The sequence below is a fragment of the Mesoplodon bidens genome (assembly GCF_964165515.1).
Source record: "Mesoplodon bidens genome assembly, chromosome: 9".
Taxonomy (NCBI): Eukaryota; Metazoa; Chordata; class Mammalia; order Artiodactyla; family Ziphiidae; genus Mesoplodon; species Mesoplodon bidens.
In genome coordinates this window covers 93,246,272-93,267,107 of record NC_138166.1, presented here as the reverse complement: position 1 = coordinate 93,267,107, position 20,836 = coordinate 93,246,272, and the positions used below count along the sequence as shown (strand labels likewise).

At 38.6% G+C, this 20,836-nt stretch overlaps 1 protein-coding gene across 4 annotated transcripts in view; it reads left to right on the top strand.

The window, feature by feature from the left end:
• The window catches only part of KDM7A (lysine demethylase 7A), a 273,273-nt gene that overhangs the window by 33,325 nt on the left and 219,112 nt on the right, over window positions 1–20,836 (top strand). For 3 of the 4 annotated variants that reach the window (XR_014016730.1, XM_081244936.1, XM_081244937.1), the window contains exons 2-9: window positions 1,379–1,464; window positions 7,111–7,228; window positions 10,902–11,062; window positions 13,145–13,286; window positions 13,567–13,753; window positions 14,967–15,129; window positions 18,573–18,660; window positions 19,917–20,023. Coding sequence is in view for 2 of the 4 variants with exons in the window: in XM_081244936.1 (XP_081101062.1) it covers window positions 1,379–1,464; window positions 7,111–7,228; window positions 10,902–11,062; window positions 13,145–13,286; window positions 13,567–13,753; window positions 14,967–15,129; window positions 18,573–18,660; window positions 19,917–20,023 (1,052 nt within the window). In the remaining 2 variants the exon portion in view is untranslated. Of the gene's footprint in view, window positions 1–621; window positions 1,096–1,378; window positions 1,465–7,110; window positions 7,229–10,901; window positions 11,063–13,144; window positions 13,287–13,566; window positions 13,754–14,966; window positions 15,130–18,572; window positions 18,661–19,916; window positions 20,024–20,836 lie in introns of those variants that run through there. The other variant, XR_014016731.1, reaches the window with a different exon arrangement.

Below are 20,836 nucleotides of genomic sequence, written 5' to 3'. Positions count from 1 at the left end.
TTATTGCTTTGAGAAGTCTTTCATCCTTGCAAGTAACCTGTGCTTTTTTTCTTCTTATGGCTTTGAAATTTTCTGACTTTGTTTTTCTGCAGTTTTACTATGATGTGATTAGATGTAGACTTTTTATTCATCCTGCTTGGGATACGTTGGGTTTCTTAAATCTGGAGATCAATGTCTTTCATTATTTCTGCAAATTTTTAACTGTTAGCTCATAATATTGCTTCTACCCCTATTCCCTCTTTACCTTCTGAGGCTGTGGTTAAATGTATGTTATACACTTTTTCATTTTATCCTTCATGGGTCTTGCAGTCTTGTTTGTATTTCCCACTGTCTTATTCTCTCTGCTACATTCTGAATAATATGCCTGTCATCCATTTCACTAATTTTCTCTTCCACTGTTACACCTGTCAACTGATGCCCCAAAATTCTGTGTTAGGTCTGCTTTGGTTCTTTTTCAAGTACTAGTTATGGTTGTGTTTTTGTTCTGAAACTTTTTGGGAGTACAAACATGTATAAATTTTTACCCTAATAAGTTATTTGGGAAGTGAGCAAAGCTGCTGTGGTCTTTCTTTGATGAACTACTCCTGTTTTCAAGATGTCACTATGTAGTTTTATCAGTTCTTAGGTGGGTCCCTTAAACTTTATTTTTATTTAAGTGCTACTGCTGTATAATCCATGATATGGAGTATTCCATATACAGTGCCTCAGACTCATTTAACTGGTTAATTAGGGATATGAGACCTAAAGCAGAACTGTTAAGACTCAGTGCTCTCACCACGTCAGTGATGTTACCCAAATTTACTAATCACCTCTGCTGATGACAGCCATATTTTAAAGTTAAGTGGTGTTTTAGTCTGCTCAGGGAGGAGAGAAGGAGAGGAGAGAGAAGAGAGGAGAGAGAGGGGGTATGTGAGCTCTGTGGTGTCTCTTCTTATAGGGACACTAATCCTGTTGGATTAAGGCTCCAATCCTTATGACCTCATTTAACCTTAATTGCTTCCTTCTTAGAGGCCCTATCTACCAATACAGTCACACAGGAGTGTACAGCTTCAGCATGTGAATTTTGGAGGGACCCAAACATTTAGTCCATAACAGGTAGTATTTACATAATGGTTTGAGGGTGTTATGGTTTATAATTATGTTACTTCTGCTGTCTCTACTGCTGCTAGTAGTGAATCACTTCCCGCATATTCAACCCCACAATTATTCAGCAAGTATGTAAGGAAGAGAATTAAATTTATTCTTGCATGTGTTTCTGTACTTTACAAAGTTTATTGGGGAGGTTGCACATTTCTCAGCTAAATTCTAACCAATCTGTTACAGTTAAGTGAAACTCTTCACCTGATTTACACATTGGCTTTATTTCTCTTTATCTTAGCTGTGTTGGAGTAGAAGAACATCATGCTGTGGACATTGACCTGTATCACTGTCCCAACTGTGCAGTTCTCCATGGTTCCTCCTTGAGTAAGTACTAGACGCTTAAATAAAAATGGAAGTTTAGAACTTAATATGTACATGACAATACTTTAACGATACTCTGACTAGTTATACTATACCCACCAAGAACTATAAGGAAGCTTTTTCTGAAGATGTTGAGAATACAGTTTTTGTTTGAATTATTAAATAACTTATTTAACAAGTCAAAACATGAAGTGAAAAAAATACTATCCTTCTTAATTGCCAGTGCAAAGCCCCCAAACTCAAATACATATTTTCAAAGCTTTCAATGTGCGAAATGCAATAAAGTAAAAATTTTCTGATTCTGGCTGTTTTTATCTCTATAAATTAAAAAAAAAAGAATGGTAACTAGACTTACTGTAGTGATCATTCTGAAGTGTATAGAAATATTGAATCAGTATGTTGTGTACTAGGAACTAACATAGTGTTGTTGGTCATTTATGTTTCAAAGACAAATAAACAGACTCATAGAAAAAGAGGTCAGATTTATGGTGATCAGAAGCAGGGATGGTGGAGAGGATTTGATAAAGATGGTCAAAAGGTACAAACTTCCAGTTATAAGATAAATAAGCACTAGGGATGTACAACACGATAAATATGATTAATACTGCTGTATGTTCTTTATGAAAGTTGTTAAGAAAGTGCCTCCTAAGAGTTCTCATCACAGGAAAAAAAATGTTTTTCCTATTTCACTTATTTTGTATCTACACGAGATGATGGATGTTCACTAAACTTATTGTGGTCATAATTTCATGATGTATGTCAGTCAGATCATTATGCTGTATAACTTAAACTTATTCAGGGCTGTATGTCAATTATATCTCAATAAAACTGGAAGAAGAAGAAAAAATCTTCCAGTACTATTTGTGACAGTGAACAGTATAGGATAAGACTTTAATGCACACACGTGCATTATACTTTTAGGAGAAAATTAGGGCACTGATATGCTTAAGTACTACTTCTGTTGTCTGAATTAGGTCATGCTGTTGAGTATGGCCTAGAGTCCTGCCCAGCTATCCTCTGTGATGGAAGCAACTTCCCCACAGTCCCTGTCCCACGGAAGGCAGAGGCCAGACCAAGTCTTTGCCTGCACTCTTCTTCTTGAGGGGTGAGGGCATGGGCAGGGAAGCTCACGCGTCCTCTGGAGTACACCAACAACACATACAAAATGATATTATTGTTAGCCTTTTACAGATGCTTTAGAGGAATCGATGGGAATATTAATTGTTGTACAAATATGAGAGTAGAGAAGAGATTTTAAAGTCTTTGGATTGTAACTATTTCTTTTCTTAAAAATTTAGACTGCATGCTAGCTTTTTTGTGTTCATAAAATTAAAGAGAAAAACTGTAGACTTAGTCATTTTAGAACTGAACTTTTCCCGAACATACCTTGATACACACTTGGGTCAGATGTAGGTAGCCTGTACAGCCTCTTTATTTATTTATTTTTTTTTTTTGCGGTACGCGGGCCTCTCACTGTTGTGGCCTCTCCCGTCGCGGAGCACAGGCTCCGGACGCGCAGGCTCAGCGGCCATGGCTCACACGCCCAGCCGCTCCGCAGCATGTGGGATCTTCCCGGACCGGGGCACGAACCCGTGTCCCTTGCATCGGCAGGCGGACTCTCAACCACTGCGCCACCAGGGAAGCCCAACCTCTTTATTTTGAATGCAGCCTTTCTCCTAATACTTTTTTAAAATAGAAATTTTTTTCTGAGGTTATGGGCAAGTGATTTTTTCAAAAGAGACTTAGGAGCAACTGACTGCTTATCTGTTTTGTTAGAAATATTAAAAATTTATCAGTTTCTTTCTAAGAGATTTAACAAATTAAGCTATATGAATGTATTAAAATTTTTTTTGTAAAATACAGATTATCCTTTTTGTTAGTTACACAGTATAAAATTTGAGGTTAGCAAATTGGTAAAATTGTTACACGTATAATTGACTAATTTGTTAATATAAATGTTTTTAAAGGTTCTTATTTTGTGTAGCACTGAAGTATGTAGTATATAACTTGAAATAATTATTGACCAAGTGTAATTCTTTGAGGAAATAAATAATACTAGGTTGTTATGTCAAGAAGGGAAACAGAACTAAAATGTAAGTTTCAATTTAGAATTTAAGTAAATAACCCCAAAATGAAATAATTTGAATTTAATTTCCATGAAATGTTAAAGGGGTTACTATGAATCAGAATAATGTAGTGTTTAAAACACCATTGCAGGGACTTCCCTGGCGGTCCAGTGGTTAAGACTTCACCTTCCAATGCAGGGGGTGTGGGATCGATCCCTGGTCAGGGAGCTAAGATCCCACGTGCCTCACAACCAAAAAACCAAAGCATAAAACAGAAGCAATATTGCAACAAATTCAATAAAAACTTTAAAAGTGGTCCACGTTAAAAAAAAATATTAAAAAAAGAAAACACTACTAATGTAATGCACTCTATTTTCTTTTTTCCTATATGATTTAATTTTTTTAAAAGCTTGTCATGCTCACTAAATTGATTTCACAATCCATAATGGATCATGACCTGCATTTTGAATAACAATACTTCAGAGAGAAGCTTGACTGTTGCTTGCCCTGTCGTATGCTTCTCACCCTTGAATAACGTAAGATCAGGCATTGGCTGTCTTCTGGGCAAAAGTCCAACTCTAAGTACCTTTAGGAAAATGCCCAAGATCCAGGAATCTGTTTTATCTTGATTTAAGACTCCACTGCCCCTCACCCCTCACCCTTGCCCCTAATTTGGGTCATACCTTTTGGTCTTAAGCCTCTTTTGCTTGCCACCAACGATTTCCTGTTTCTTTGAGAGCTCCCCAGGAATCCTTACTACAGATACCATCGAGACAGTATAATATCCATAAGTATGGTGAATTTAGACTTTACCCTCCTAATGGGAATTAAGAACTCTGTTCGAGGTCCAGTGTCAAAAAACCCAGCCTGATACTTAAACACATATTCTCAGTGCTCCTCAGGCACATGCAGTCGAAACTCAAAATTCTCTCTCGATTCCCTATGACCACTATTAAAATATTCTTTCACTGGCCTCCTTCCTTTAAGAAATTCAGTCAGCTCTTGCAGCGACTGATTTTATGTGTTAAGGATGTTGGCCCAACAGGACAGTGTAGCCTTCTGTTAACATCCTGCAAGTCAGCACATTTAAAAGAAAAGAAAAGTAATTGGCAGCTTATTGGTTGCCCCAGGCACTATGCTAAGAAAGACTAGACCTATGTTTTCTCTTTTGCTATTTGTAACACCTTGATGTGAGAAAAATTATCTTACTAGGTCTTTCATGTAGCTATTTGGCAGAGCTGGAGTTTGAACCCATAGCTGTCCAATCCCAAATCTGTTTGAATTCTAATCTGTTCCGCCAAAATGAAAATTAAAACAGTGTAACATCATCGTTTATTTTCAAATGGGCAGTCTGTTCTTTCTCCCTCTTTTTCTCTTTTTCCCTCGCTCCCTCCCACTGTTGACCTGGGGCTTTTCAAATAGGCTGCTCATACATGTTGGTAAGAATGTGAGTTACTTACCACTTTTCTGGAGGCAGGCTTGCAATATATAGCAAGAAACAGATTTATGTATATAAATATTAATATTAATTTCATCTTTATTTAAAGATGCATCTACATTTACATCTTAAAATTCTAGGCTGCCTTTAAATTGTTTTTGAATATTTAATAAGGAGAAAATGCCCATGATAAGAAAGGTAAACAGGGTAAACATTATGATCCCAGTTGAAAATAAAATGGGGTTATGTATCTATATATTTGTAGGGAAAAAAATGCCTGGAATGAAATACCCTTGAATTTTAGAATTGATTTTAAGTGAGAAAAAAAAAACAGTAACACACAAAGGACACCTTAATGGTATTTTCTAAGAAGGTTGCTTAATGATTGTCAGTTTTTCCGTGACGTTTTTAAAAAACGGGATTTACTCTCTTCCATCTTGGGGGTCTGACTGCCATAAATTACTTGAGAATCTTGTTTTAGACTCTTAGATATGAATAAGCCTGATTTCCACCCCTATTGATTATTTAGTGTGACTTCTTATCCATATGAGGATCCAGCATTATTTTATTATTATGATCTTTGTAAGGTGAAGGATTTGAAATAACTTAGACTCATAGAGTTGTGTCCTTCCCCCAAGGTTTTATTATGAAAATGTTCAAACATACAGGAAAAGTTGAAAGAATTTTACAGTGAGTACCTCTAAACCCACCATCTAGATTCCACTATTAACATTTTACATTACTTGCTCTATCTCATATCTGTCTGTGTAACTGTCCCACTGTCTATCCACCTTATTTTTTGATTCATTCCAAGTAAGTTATAGACGTCAGTACATTTCCCAGAATCATGGAGGTTTTAGGCTTAAAAGTGATTTTCAAACTTAAAAGAAAAAAAAAAGTAAAACTGAAATCTTACATTGATACCACACAAAAGACATGTAGGTGGTGCCCCTCTGGGGGAGAGAGGAATGAGGTCCAGAGCTCCTACCTCAGCCTCTTCTCCACCTTCCCTTTTATTAAGGGTTCCTCAACACAGTCTGAAAAACTGTACTCATTCCCTTCATTTCCACATTGAGGAAACTGGACCCAGACATGTTAAAGAGATTTGCCCGAGGTTGCAGAGCAAGTTATGACTAATCTAGGAGTCAAAGCCAAGTGTCCTGATTTTGGTTGCTGTGCTTATTCAAGATTGTAGCCTCCCGGGGCTTCCCTGGTGGCGCAGTGGTTAAGAATCCGCCTGCCAGTGCAGGGGACACGGGTTCGAGCCCTGGTCCCAGAGGATCCCACATGCCGCAGAGCAACTAGGCCCGTGCGCCACAACTACTGAGCCTGTGCTCTAGAGCCCGCAAGCCACAACTACTGAAGCCTGCGCGCCTAGAGCCCGTGCTCTGCAACAGGAGAAACCACCGCAGTGAGAAGGCTGCGCACCGCAACGAAGAGTGGCTGCCGCTTGCTGCAGCTAGAGAAAGCCCACACACAGCAACGAAGACCCAATGCAGCCAAAAATAAATAAATAAAAAATAAATTTAAAAAAGGAAAAAGATTGTAGCCTCCCAGAGCTGTAGAATCACGGGATCTGAGTGTTAGAACTGACCATAAGTTATTTATTCTGTCATCTTACTTGTCCTCCTTTCGTTATGATGCAGTCACCTGCTATTCTTTGTGTCAGTGTAACCATGCTTATTTTGGGAATAAATCTTGACATAAAAGAGAAGGGAACTGTGCTGTTAAAATAGATTTCCGACGTGGGATCAAAGGCCCTGTCCTGAGGGGATGATTTGGATGATCCATAAAAATCGTATTATGACCTAATGTTCTAGTGAAAATCATGATTTTAAATAATTGTGAGATTTTATATGTGTAAATGTGGATATTATAAAAGGCTCAATCTGCTAATTTGAATTTGTTGATTTAATTTTAAAATCATTTTTGAAATAAAAAGATTTTTTAAAACCCACAGTTAATTGCCTATAATTGCAGCATTAAATTTTACTTCTTCAGCCTTAGAAATGCATTAAAAAATGTGAGTATTATTGTACTTGACAATTGTTGTTTCTGATTATATAGACTATAATTGATTATAGAAAGTACATAGTACCACCAGTTACAAAAATGCTTTCTTTTTTTAATCTTCTAAAATTCCAGTGAAAAAGAGGAGGAACTGGCACAGGCATGACTACACAGAAATTGATGATGGTTCCAAACCAGTGCAGGCTGGAACTAGAACTTTTGTGAAGGAATTACGTTCTCGAGTCTTCCCAAGGTAGGAAAGCTGTTATGACCAAAGAGCATTTAAGAATGTTACCCAATAAGGTGACATTATCTAAAGCCGCGTTTTCAAACTTCAGGTTGCAAGCCATTATTATTCTTAATCAGCTTTTTACTTTTTGAAAATAAAACAGAATAGAAAACATTGGTACATTGCAAGTAATAGGAGTAAATAAGCATAGTTTCATGGAAGCTTTGTTATGTGCATGTGTACTGGATTACTGGGTAAAAATGTATTTAACTGTAGGCCTCAGTCCAAAAAGTGTGAAAGACACTGATCTAAGGCACTTATTCCCGTGCTTCGTTCCTTATGTTGTGCAGCTGCTGCTTCTCTTTCTCCTTCACCTCCCTTACACCTATTTTCATACTCTGCTTTTTTCTTATGTTATTTTCCTATCTGCCTCCACCCTACGTCTGCCAGAAGTCCCCACAACCATTGCTTAGCCTCTGGTGGCAACAGGACTAGGCTTTTTTATTTTTTTTAAAGATAATGGAAAGTATTTGAGTTATCTGTGGCTCAAAGAACAAATGTCAAACGCATTATACAGCATTTAACCATGCTAATTTAGATCATTTCCTACTCGCTGCCTGACATCTATTTAAAGTGATAATGCTTAATAGGCTTTTTACACGAGATCATATCCAGGCTTGTTAAAAAGGGGAAGCACAATTTAAATTTCAATCACAATATCACCTGCAGCCTATTATGGAATTATTTCAGATCTTGTAACTATAAAACCCTTGCTATTTCGTCATAGTCTTTAGGATACCTGGCCGTTCCCCTCCCTTAAACAGAAACATAAATGATAAGCAGCTACTGTTGGCTCCCTCACATACTGAGAGAAAAATAAAATATATGAAACACAGTGATTTCCACGTGATTTTTGTGATATTAAAGGCCTTATTCTCAAATATTCTCCTTTATCAGTTTCAAAGTCATTGGAGAAATGCCTGTTTATTTTAATTGATTGATTTGGAGCCCAGGGCCAGAGTTTTCAGCCAGGCTCTATGGGCTGACTTCAGAGAGGCTTGTGAGTTTCCTAAAATTGTATAAACAGTTGACATGTGAATGTGAATTTTTCAGGGAGAGGAGCCTTAGCTTTCGGGTTTTTTTTGTTTTGTTTTTTTTGCGGTATGTGGGCCTCTCACTGCTGTGGCCTCTCCCGTTGCGGAGCACAGGCTCCGGACACGCAGGCTCAGCGGCCATAGCTCACGGGCCCAGCCGCTCCGCGACATGTGGGATCCTCCCGGACCGGGGCACGAACCCGTGTCCCCTGCACCGGCAGGCGGACTCTCAACAACTGCGCCACCAGGAAAGCCCAGCTTTCGTTTTTAAAAATAGGTTTGTAACCCAAAAGTGTAGTGTTAAAAGTCCTGGCCCAGTGATTCCCGTGGCTTCTCGGCCGAAGTATTAAACACAGATGTGAGCAGGTTCCAGAGGCGGTCACAAGTGTCCACACTGTACTCACCACTAGTTAAAGGTCTTTGGTTTTATTTAATGTAACTCCATAAACCTCCACATCATTTAAAACCATGGCAGGGTGACAATAATTAACTAAATTATACATACTTAATGTGATTGATATAGAAGTGTATAATATAAAGTGAAGTGAACTCCAACTGTCTACCCCGACCCCCCCTTTAAGACAAAGTCTTTTTAGACCCTTTTTTACATAAATGATAACTTTTAAAACAATTATGTGTATAGGTGTATGGATGTATATATACATCTAATTTTAACAAAGAAAATGGGGTTACGTTATGCATATGTTGTGCAACTTGCTTTTTTTACTATTATGTTTAATAGATATCTTTCTGTATGTATACACAAATTTACCTCACTCCTTAACTGCTGTGTAGTATGCAATTGTGTGTGTGTTGTGTGTATGTATATATATCCTGTAATTTACTTAACTGTCCCGCTATGGTGTATGTTTAGTTTGTGTCCAGTTTTTTCCTCTTGTAAGTAATGATGTGCCTGTATTTTTAAGCACTTGTATCTACATATTTTTGATCAATGGGGGGAGGTCAAGCACCCGACATTTAAGATGGAGGAGTACAAGTGATTTAAGATTCTCCCTTAGGTTGGAGTTTAAGGAATTGTTAAATTCTCAGAGGTTGGGGAAGAAGGAACACTTGTGGATGCTTATGGGGAAAATAAAAGGCAGTACAGAACTCAGTGAGTCCGGTGAAGGAGCTCTGAGCCCTCCACTTACAAGACTATCCAAGAAAAGTCTGTCTTGATTTTTTTAGGCCTTAAACTGACCTTCTGTTATTGAGAAGGTGGGACGATCTGAGCTCAGTAATTCAGAGACCCAGTTTCTCCTGTCTTCTCCTTGACACCTAGGGTACAGATGACATCAAGACTGTTAAGATCTGACTGTATAAATGGCAACTGTTGTGTTTAACCTATGATGCAAGTGTTGCACTTAACTTTGAATGTATAGCAGCTGCATTCTGTGAGAAATTGGAAGATAAAATCTAGAATATCCCCATTTAAAGAGATCTTTGGGGTTTCCCTGTTGGCGCAGCGGTTGAGAATCTGCCTGCTAACGCAGGGGACTCGGGTTCGAGCCCTGGTCTGGGAAGATCCCACATGCCGCGGAGCAATTAGGTCCGTGAGCCACAACTACTGAGCCAGCGCGTCTGGAGCCTGTGCTCCGCAACAAGAGAGGCCGCGATAGTGAGAGGCCCGCGCACCGCGATGAAGAGTGGCCCCCGCTTGCCACAACTAGAGAAAGCCCTCGCACAGAAACGAAGACCCAACACAGCAAAAATAAATAAATTAATTAATAAACTCCTACCCCCAACATCTTAAAAAAAAAAAAAAAAGATCTTTGATTTGTGGTTAGATAGGGGATAGTGAAAAGGGACAAACCACGCTTAAGTGTAATGCCTAGAACGTGTTAATCATTAAAGAGGGCAGCTGGAGGTTCAGCATCCCTTTTTAGTGGCTTAAGGTGACTGCGTGTTAAAATTTATTAAATACTGGTGATAGCGGATCTTTGAAACCAGGAGTTCTCAGTTGGGGCATTTGGACATTGTCTCAAAGAGTAGGGACCACAGATGCTAGTCATCCCCCAGTGTGCAGGACAACGTGAATTGTTCTGTGTCCGGTGAGACTTTGCAATGCCTCACAAATATTTGTGTAGACTTTTATAGCCAGATAAAATCTGGTCTGTTTTTACTTATCCTAACCAGCTTTTATTCTATTGTACCTCCTCCCTTTTGCTCTTCTGGTTTTCTATGCAGCTTGTGTTGAGTGGCTTCTGATCTTGTTACTTTTAAATCCAACCACTCATTACAATCCATTGTAAGCATCCTATTATTCTGTTATATTTTCTAGTGTTGTTTACCTGAACATTTACATATTGAAATACGTATTTTGCTGGAAACTAATTTGTTTTTTCTCTTGTTATAGTTAAGGCATTTTATATAATACATATATATTTTTCCAATTATATGTAGATTGAAGTAATTATCTATGACTCTAGAGTACTAAAAGGGGCTTTATAAAACATTTGTTATAAAAAGGAGAATTAGGTATGATAGGTTGAGAACCACTGATGTAGATAATAATATAGTATATGAATTAACCCATTACCGGATTACCTTTTTTAACTGAACTTATCAACAAAGATGACATGTTACTCTTATGCTTTCCTTAGTGCCGATGAAATCGTTGTAAAGATGCATGGCAGCCAGCTGACACAAAGATACCTGGAGAAACATGGATTTGAAGTCCCTATTATGGTCCCCAAATTAGATGATCTAGGACTCAGGCTCCCTCCACCTACTTTTTCTGTTATGGATGTGGAACGTTATGTAGGTACGAACTTGATTCCTTTAATTACTTGGGAAAGCATGGTAAAAGTAAAATTGGTATTATCCTAAAAATACTAAAAGTTGAATGAAGAGATGTTAATTTAGTTCCGTTTCTGGGTCAGGAAAAGTGAAATTCAGTATTACCTATGTTGAAAACTATTTTTTTTTCTCAGCAGACCTACATTCAGAAAGACAGAGAAAAACATTTTGCATATTTTTATTTACTCAGCCTCATCCTACTGCTTTTGTTGTTGTTGTCATCAAATTTCCTGATACTTGCTTAGGAACAGTTACTATGGAGGGGTAGCTACAGACTGAGGAAGAGGGCTTTGGGAAATCGGGTTGGTTCTGGGCCTCTGTAGCAGCATTCAGGTACAAGATTTCCGGATCCTGCTTTAATGACCTCCTGCTGCCTAGAGAAAGGCTGTGAAAAAGAGGAGCTCATTTTCAAACCTGTTTTTATATTAATGACTTGGTGATACTGCCATTTAACGATGTCTGGCCCTAATTTTTTATATTGAGGCCCGGAAAGGTATAAGAAACAAGGTGGAAGACCCTTCATCTGCTGCAATATTGTTGACATTTTCAGTCACTTTTTTCATTCGCATCAGGGTATTTAGAGATAAAGCTGACTCTATGTAGGTCTCATTCCTTGTCAACAAAATAGGTAGAGATTATTTGAGGATTAGATCTCAAATCTATCTTGACTCAAACTGTCTATTCTTTAGAGTATGTTGTATGTTATCTCCTGAGCTGGAAGTATCTGAGAACTTGTCCCTTTACTGATCCACTGGTTGACATTGATAGTTTTTCACTGAGGAAGTCAAATTAAATTATCTGACTTCACATTCAGCTAATTTTGAATTATTATTATTATTATTATTTTATTTTTTGTGTGTGTGTGTGGTACGCGGGCCTCTCCCTGTTGTGGCCTCTCTCGTTGCGGAGCACAGGCTCCGGACGCGCAGGCTCAGCGGCCATGGCTCACGGGTCCAGCCGCTCCGCGGCATGTGGGATCTTCCCGGACCGGGGCACGAACCCGTGTCCCCTGCATCGGCAGGCGGACTCTCAACCACTGCGCCACCAGGGAAGCCCTAGTTTTGAATTATTTGATAAATTAGAGGATGAGGCTGAGGTTTCACCTGAACCTGTTTACATAGATAGCACTGTAAAGTAAACGGCTAGTGTAATATAAGTGTAGGAAAAACGTTCATGCTACTTGATAGCTAACTTTTTAGTACTGCAGAATGCTTCAGTTAACAGAATTGTTTTGCCTCGTAAGTATAAAATGGTCTATTTAGCAATACTTTCTTAACTTTTATAAAGTTACATTAAAGTAAGAAAATCACTTGTTTCCTATTTCAGATTAAGTATTGCCATATTTTGAATTCCACCTTATCCTACAGGACATCGTAAAACTAATTATGCTTTTTAGGGCGATGCAGTGTTGAGCAAGCAATACTTCATGATTTTCTAGGAAAATTGTAAATTAATCCCAATTCAGAACTCATTTCACAGGCCCTAATATGAACTGGTTTTTGCTTCCTGACCACTCATTTTTTTCTTGAAGCAGAATATTAGAAGGGAAGACACTACCAGGCAAGCAGAAATTGTTTGTCCTGGTTATTTGTTCACTAATTCCCCAATGACCGATTGGTTTCTCAAAATGATGGACTCAGAATCTTAGGTGTTAGTGAAAGGGAAAGGTCAGTCCCCTTATTTTATGCATGAGGAATGCGACACAGTTGTTACCTACCAATGTAATATGCGTTTTTGTCGTGAGCTGCACAAGAAATCATTGGTGTGTAGAAAGCTTTGTAAACATATAACATTTTACACTCAGTGTTAATTATGCAGCTCTGTCTTAATTGCTTTATTCTTTCTTTCAAAAATCATCCCTTTGTTCAAAAGTTCCAGTTGGACTTAAAAAGTAAGGATATAGGAAAAATCTTTGTCTAGGCTATATAGTTTTTATAGGTGGCTTAGTTATCATACAAGTAAATATAGTCTTTAAAATATTTTTGTTTACGGCGTCTATTGATGAAATTCTTAAGCCCAATAATAAGACTATAATTTTTCTCTGCAGGTGGTGACAAAGTGATAGATGTCATTGATGTGGCAAGGCAGGCAGACAGCAAAATGACACTTCACAATTATGTTAAATACTTCATGAATCCTAACAGACCAAAAGTGTTAAATGTGATCAGCCTTGAATTTTCAGATACAAAGTGAGTAGTTCTGGACGTTTTGGCTTAGCCTTCTGAGTGTTAGCTAAAATGTAGTTAAATGATGAATTTCTTTTAGTAAAAAACATAATTGTGACTTCTAAAGTGGTCCAGTGATATAGCTATGTTGTAAATTTTGCTTTGATACCCTCAGACTTTAAGTACTGCTGTTAGCTGTGAGTTCCAGTTAATTTCTTGGTTTGGGTTGAGATGGGAGATGAAATTTTAAGAAGTTTTAATTTGCATGATGTGGGTGTGTATGTGTGTGTGTATTTTTTTAAAGGATGTCTGAATTGGTGGAGGTTCCTGATATAGCCAGAAAACTTTCCTGGGTGGAAAATTATTGGCCTGATGATTCAGTCTTTCCCAAGCCATTTGTTCAGAAATACTGCTTAATGGGAGTTCAAGACAGCTACACAGATTTCCACATTGACTTTGGTGGGACTTCAGTTTGGTACCATGTCCTCTGGGTAAGCTTGGGGTATTTCTTTGTTCACTTAATCACAAAAACATACAGTCTTATTTTTCCACGGGTATATTCATTTGCTATAAATGACATTTGTAAAGAGGGAAGTTTTTTGTACTTTTTCTGTGGGAGCTATCATTTTAAATACTTAAAGAAGCATTATGATTTTCTTTCTTTAATCCAAAGTAATGGAGGAGCCATGAATTCTTAATTTATATAGATTCCCTTTTTTTGCCCCCATCTTATAAATTGATCTCTTTTAGCCTTTTGTCTCTTTTTGTTTCTTCTTCCCCCTAGTCAATTACCAGTTAATCCCTGAACCTAATACCTGAGAAGGAGCAAAATTATAGTAATAATTGCTTCTGACCTTAAGGTGAGGCTAAAGACAGCTAGTTGGATAAGTCAGGAATGCCCAGAAAAATACGAATTCTCCTCAGGAGCTTATATTCACCTTGCTTTATCTAGAACTGTGCTATTCCGTACAGTAGCAACTCAGCACATGTGGCTACATTTAAATAATTAAATATAATTTAAAATTCAGTTCCTCATTTGCACTAACCACATTTCAAGTGCTCAGTAGCCACATAGGGCTTATAACTACTATATTGGATAGCACAGATATAAAACATTTCCATCGTCACAGAAGGTTCTTTTGGACAGTGCTGATCTAGAACCAGATCTTGGTCAATATCACATGCCTGTGCATCAGCAATGCTCTGGACTATGTTTGATGCTGTGCCCTTGAGCTCCTCTTCCTTTCCTCCATGAGAAAGCAAAGGGTTAGTTCATTAAAGAAAGTTTATTCACAGATCTTTAAAAATAATTGTATTATTATATGTCTTAGGAGAAAGGGCAGAGTTTGCAGAGATGACTCTCTGTAACCTGGGGCCTATTAACATGTATTTACTTCTATACTTGGAAAATGAGATCAGTAGGATGTTTGTGATTCTTTACCCTCCTCTCTTGTAACTATGTCTCCATCACCACTTTATTGACCCCTTGTCGTATTTGAGAGGGGGAGCCTTAGCTCCTTTGAAGATGCTTATTAAGGGCAATAGCTATTGATCAGGTTATGTGAAATATGTCTTTTTGAGCCTTAAAAAATCTGATAATTATCTAATTTAATTTAGAACATTGTATTGGGAAATTACATCAATATAGGCCATCCTAAGAATGGCATTTCCTTTTTCAAAAATAGTGTGATTACTTCCTCCTAGGGCGAGAAGGTTTTTTATTTGATAAAGCCAACAGATGACAATTTGGCACTCTATGAATCTTGGAGTTCATCTGTGACCCAGAGTGAAGTGTTCTTTGGAGATAAGGTGGATAAATGCTACAAATGTGTGGTAAAGCAGGGACATACCTTATTTGTTCCTACAGGTAAGGTTTTAACCCCATCCCGCTCCCCATAGTGGATACTCGTCACGGGGAGTCAGCTCTTGACTGAAATCTCTGACATTAACATGTTTGGGAAGTAGTTCTGCATAGCCCGAGAGATGACTCTGATCTTGGACTTTCCACTTCTTTGTGCCTTAGAGGGCTTCTCTTGTAGTCAGGCCTTGATTTGGCATTGTGTTTTATGTCATTTGCCTTCACTTTTATTTTTATTTAGAAAAATTCATATACCATAATCCTCACCCTTTTAAAGTGTACAATTCAGTGGTTTTTAGTAGATTAACAGGGCTGTGCAACCCTACCCCTATCTAATTCCAGAACATTTCATCACTTCAGAAAGAAACCCCATGCCAATTAGCAGTCACTCCACATTTCCCCTCCTCTGAGCCCCTAGCAACCACTAATGTGCTTTCGGTCTCTGTGGATTTGCCTGTTCTGGGCATTTCTTATATAATACGTGGCCTTTTGTATCTAGCTTCTTGTAGTTAGCGTCACGTTTACTAGGCTCATCCATGTTGTAGCACTTGTCAGTGTTTCATTACCTTTTATGGCCAAATAATATTCCATTGCATGGATGTACCACATTTCATGTATCCCTTCATCAGTTGATGGACATTTGGGTGGTTGCCACTTTTTGGCTCTTACGAATAGTGCTGCTTTGAACATTTGTGTGAAAGTTTTTGTGTGGAGGTTTGTTTTCATTTCCCTTGGTTATATATACCTCGTAGTGGAATTGCTGGGTCATATGGTTTAATGGTGTTTAACTTTTTGAGGAACTGCCAAGCTGTTTTCCTAGTGGCTGCACCATTTCACGTGCCCACCAGCAGTGTACAGGTGATCCAGTTCCTCTGCATCCACACCAACACTGTAATTATCTTTTTTTATTGTTGTCATTCTGGTGGGTGTGAAGTACTTGTATTTCATTGTGGTTTTAATTTGCATGTCCTTAATGAGTAATGACGCTGAGCATTTCTCTTATTGGCCATTTGTATATCTTCTTTGGAGAAATGTCTGTTTAAATCCTTTGCCCATTTTTATGTTGGGTTGTCTTTTTATTGTTGAGTTGTAAGCATTCTTTACATATTCTGTACACTAGACCCTTATCAGATATATGATGTGCAGTATTTTCTCCCATTCTGTGGGTTGTCTTTTCATTTTCTTGATAATGTCCTTTGCATAAAATTTTGATGAAATTCCCTTTAATTTTAACTGGTCAGCCCTACATTGATGTCAAAGGCCCAAGCCTGCTGTAAGAATCTGGGCAGCTGTCCTGGGGCAGTTAGGAGGCAATGAGTCTGTTTTGAGGGACCCTAGGAAGGGATTGAGTACCAGCCTTAGCTATAGCCTCAAGTATAGGTATCAGGTCTGTCATTTTGAGACGTGACTAAATGCAGGGTATGGACTCTCCAGGTCAGTGGTTTTGAGAATTGTGTTCTTCTGATTTGGGTGACCTTAATGGCTACACAGTTTGTAAGGATCTGTTACAGGCCCTGCTTTCTTACCTTGCCTCTGGAGTATATAATAAGAAGTATGTGTTGAGCAAATGAATGAATAAATGCCTAGAACTACCAGAATTTATAAATCTAGATACGTATCAATATTTTCACTGTGAATGGGCTAAGCTCCTCCCTTAAAGCCCCCCAAAGCTCCCTTTTATAACATATTTTGTTATGCCCACTTCAAAGATCTTGAATTCACATTTATCATTAATATAACCTCCTGCACCAGTAATTCCCCCCCATTGATGTAATGACCTAATTAGAATATAAAGAAGAAATTAAAAGTAATTTATAATAATACACCATTTTACAATGTCCCTGCTCAGGCACAGCAGCATTAGAAGTCAGGATGATGCACAGGCCAGCTAACCAGTACAGGTGTGTAATTGGTAGTTCAAAGTCTGTAGCTTTGGTGTGGATTAATGGTTCTCAAACTTCATTGACCATCAGAATCACCTGGAGGGCTTATTAAAACGCAGAGTGCTGGGCCTTAACCCCAGCGGTTCTGATTCAGTAGCTCTGGGGTGGGCCTGAGAATTTGCATTTCTAACAAGTCCCCGGCTGAGGCTGGTGCTGCTGGTCTGGGGAGCACATTTGAAAAACTGCTGCCGCAGATAGTGTGATTTTTTTTTTTTCTTTTTCCCCAAGGTAGTTGGCAACTGATACACTTCCTTCAGTTTACGGGCTACCTAGTTGTATTCCTGGAAAACTGTGCCAAAACCATGCAAAAGATCCTTGTTTCATATGAATGGAGTTATAGTTTCTGGGCTCAGACAGTTAATAACAGATTTTGTAGCTATCTGAATGCCCAGCAGAAATTTGAAAGTCCTGACTAATGGAGGACAACCTCTTACTGTGTGGAGCTGTCCTGCATGTTGCATCCCTGGCTCCCGCTCTCGAAATGACAGTAGTGCCTCCTGATCACTGTGACAGAAAAGCCCACCAGACTGTCCGGATCACACTCTGCAGGCGGTACTGCCTCCATTGAGGACCACTGATCTACGGAATTGGAAGCCAACAGAGACTTCAAATTTGTGATTTCGGGGTCAAGCGCAAGGCCTTGTGCCTTTGAGCACACACATGGTCACCACTTGAAAGCCAGTCTTGGGGGGAGTTTTTTGATATTGTGTTACAGCACAATGAGGGATCAGAATATGAAAAGTATAAGGAAAATGGGATCTGTCTATTTTAACAGTCAGTTTTTACATGCAAACGTATGTGTGTCTGTTTATTTATGTTTATATGAAGTCTTTATGTTTGGTCTACGGACCTTTCTTTCAAAAGTTTAGCATCATCTCAGAAATGAGCCTCACTTTGAAAACATGGGAAATCATTTTGACTTTGTGGGAAAATATCATTTTGATCTCCAACATCTATATTTATAGGACCATAGCCCTGCCTAATGCCATGTGGGTGATCTACTTTTTCTTTCTTAGAGGAAGGTCCCAGGTTGAGTTCCATTGATCCTCCTCTGCTTGGTCCCTAAGGACACTTGTTTCAGGATGACACTAGGGAGGCAAAGCGCCCAGCCAGTCCCACTGTTCATTTAATGAAAACGTGCCTGCCTCACTCTAACCAGATTTGACTTGTCTCAGAGTAAAATCTTTACTATAAAGGAGATTGTGTTTTGAAGCTAAAAAACTGAAACAGCAACAACCACAAAAACCTTCACCTATCCTGCACCGTAATTTTGTCTAATTCGGTCAATCCATTTATCTTAAACACAGCACAGAGGCTGGCCTATAATAGGCATCTAATACATATTTGAATCACTGAACCTCTAGATGGTAATAGACATTAGCTTCTCTAGCACTGAAGTATGAGGTAAACTGATTTTGATATTTTGTGTTTCTTAAAACAGGTATATATCACATTTGTGTGGTTTGAACATTGAAAAATCACTGATTTATATACTTTTAACCATTTCAGGGTGGATTCATGCTGTGCTCACTTCTCAGGACTGTATGGCTTTTGGGGGGAACTTTCTGCACAACCTTAACATTGGCATGCAGCTCAGGTTTGTGTCATCAGTATTTAAAGGATCTTTTGTCCTTTCTTAAATAGGACTTAGTTCTAAAAGTCAAAAAAAAAATTCAGCAACATACTTAATTGAGATCTCATGGAGTTAGGCCCTGAGAAATTATTAGGAACTTTTAACAAAAGTATTGTCTTAAAATTTTGACAGGAGAACACCTTGATGCTTTTCTAATCTAAAACAAAAAATAATTTATTCAATTTGGGACTAGACATCTCCCCAACTTTCAAAATTTTGTAGAAATGGATAGGCTCTCCTTTGGCTGTTTTTACAGTGAAGGAATTGAACTAAAACCAGTCAGACTCCGGTGTGACCTGTGGTGCTGGGGCGGAGCAACCCTAAGTTAGGATTGTTGTCAAAACACCTGCTTTAATTGTTCTGTGGTAAAGGATTAACAGCTATTTCCCCTTCTGCATGAGAATTTGACCTTCCCCTGGTAGCCTAATGAGAGAAGAATGTTACAAGGCAACATTGCTTATGGTAAAATGATTCCTGATTGATAAACCGCATCAGTACTGGCAGAACTAGAAATACCTAGTAGGAAGCCGTGTCTTTGGGCTTTTGTGAGTGTGACTGTTATAACTTGGCATGCCCCTGGGGAGCCCCGGAAGCCATGCATCTGTGGAGTCATTCCAAGAGATTCTGGTTCTTATGGGGGGTATGAAGCTTTAAGCCAGGACAGCTCCCACACTTGCCAAGTACGAATCTTGTTTCTTTGTACCTGAGCTGTCCCTGGGGAAAGACGGCTCCTGGCTGTGTGGACTGCTGCAAGGACTCCCACGGAAGACTCACCCTGTGGCGAGCTGTGGTTTCCGTCTTCTCACCTTGACCCTTGCCAAGTGTGATCCTGAGCTTGAATGCTTAGTAGAGCCTAAAGAAAATGCCGTGAGAGGGTGTTGCAGTGCCGTCCAACACAGGCAGCTGGTTTCTAAACACATCGTTCTATTTATTATAGTGGAACCCTTGTAAAATTCCTTCTGTTAAAACTAGGCTACAGATCCCAAGGGGTGATCTTTTTGAAGACCAGTGTAAATTCTTCAGTATCCTGTCAAATCTGTTAAGGGCGGACCTGAGTAAGATCACAACTCAGTCTTACCCACGTGTGGTGGTGTTGAGCGACCTGTACTACTCGATTGGTCTATATGTCGTGGCTGCTTATTTTAGTGAAGTTGGTTGTCTCCATTTAACTTTGAAATGCTAATATTAATATTAAATTTCTTCAACTCTTATTTATTTAGGTGTTACGAGATGGAAAAAAGGCTAAAAACACCAGATCTTTTCAAATTCCCTTTCTTTGAAGCCATATGTTGGTTTGTAGCCAAAAACTTGCTGGAGACCCTAAAAGGTAATAAATAATCTGTACGTTTTGTTGTTTCCTATGATGCATGATATTTCTAAATTCACTAAAAGCCACTCGTAGAAAGAGAGGTCCTTTTTAAAATGTGCTGTGGCTATTGTCCCTATTTTGTTTTTTAAATGCATGATTTTCCTCTGTTCGGAACCTTTTTAGCAAATTAGCAGATCTCTAGTCCATAGGCATAAAAATCAGATATATGAAGAGCTGCATCAGAACCACACGGGTAATATTGAAAAATGTTCCTTTCACTGGGACTTTAGTCATCTGCACACATTATCAGGCACGTAAAAGTGCCTCACTAACAAAAATGCAGTTGAAGCCAAGGGACTGTTACCTAGTATTTGTTCCCAAACATTTGCTTTTAAAAAACTGAGGGAGTAATTTTCATGTCCTGAGTGAATCAGGTGGTGTCTGTGCCATTACCATTATGACCATTATGTGGCCAGTATAAGGCACCTGTTAGCACAAACCAACTAGTGTCAGGCTATGCATCTATAGTTGAATAAAAATGGTTCTTTTCAAGGGAGGGGGGAAATATATCCCTTTAAACTTGAAAGGTACCTCTTTTATGTGGAATTTCAGATTTTGATGTTTTATTACTGGTTTAATAATCTTTGAGCAGTCAAGTTGGAGACTCACTGTAACTTCCACTTTTATCTGTTTTTTGCTTTTCGTGCACTTATGCCCATGAAAATACAGTCCATCTGGTTTTTGTGCTGTCTAACTTTCCTAGTCAGTTTGCCAGTAGTGCTACTATTTTTTAAAATTATTTAATTAATTTATTTATTGGCTGCTTTGGGT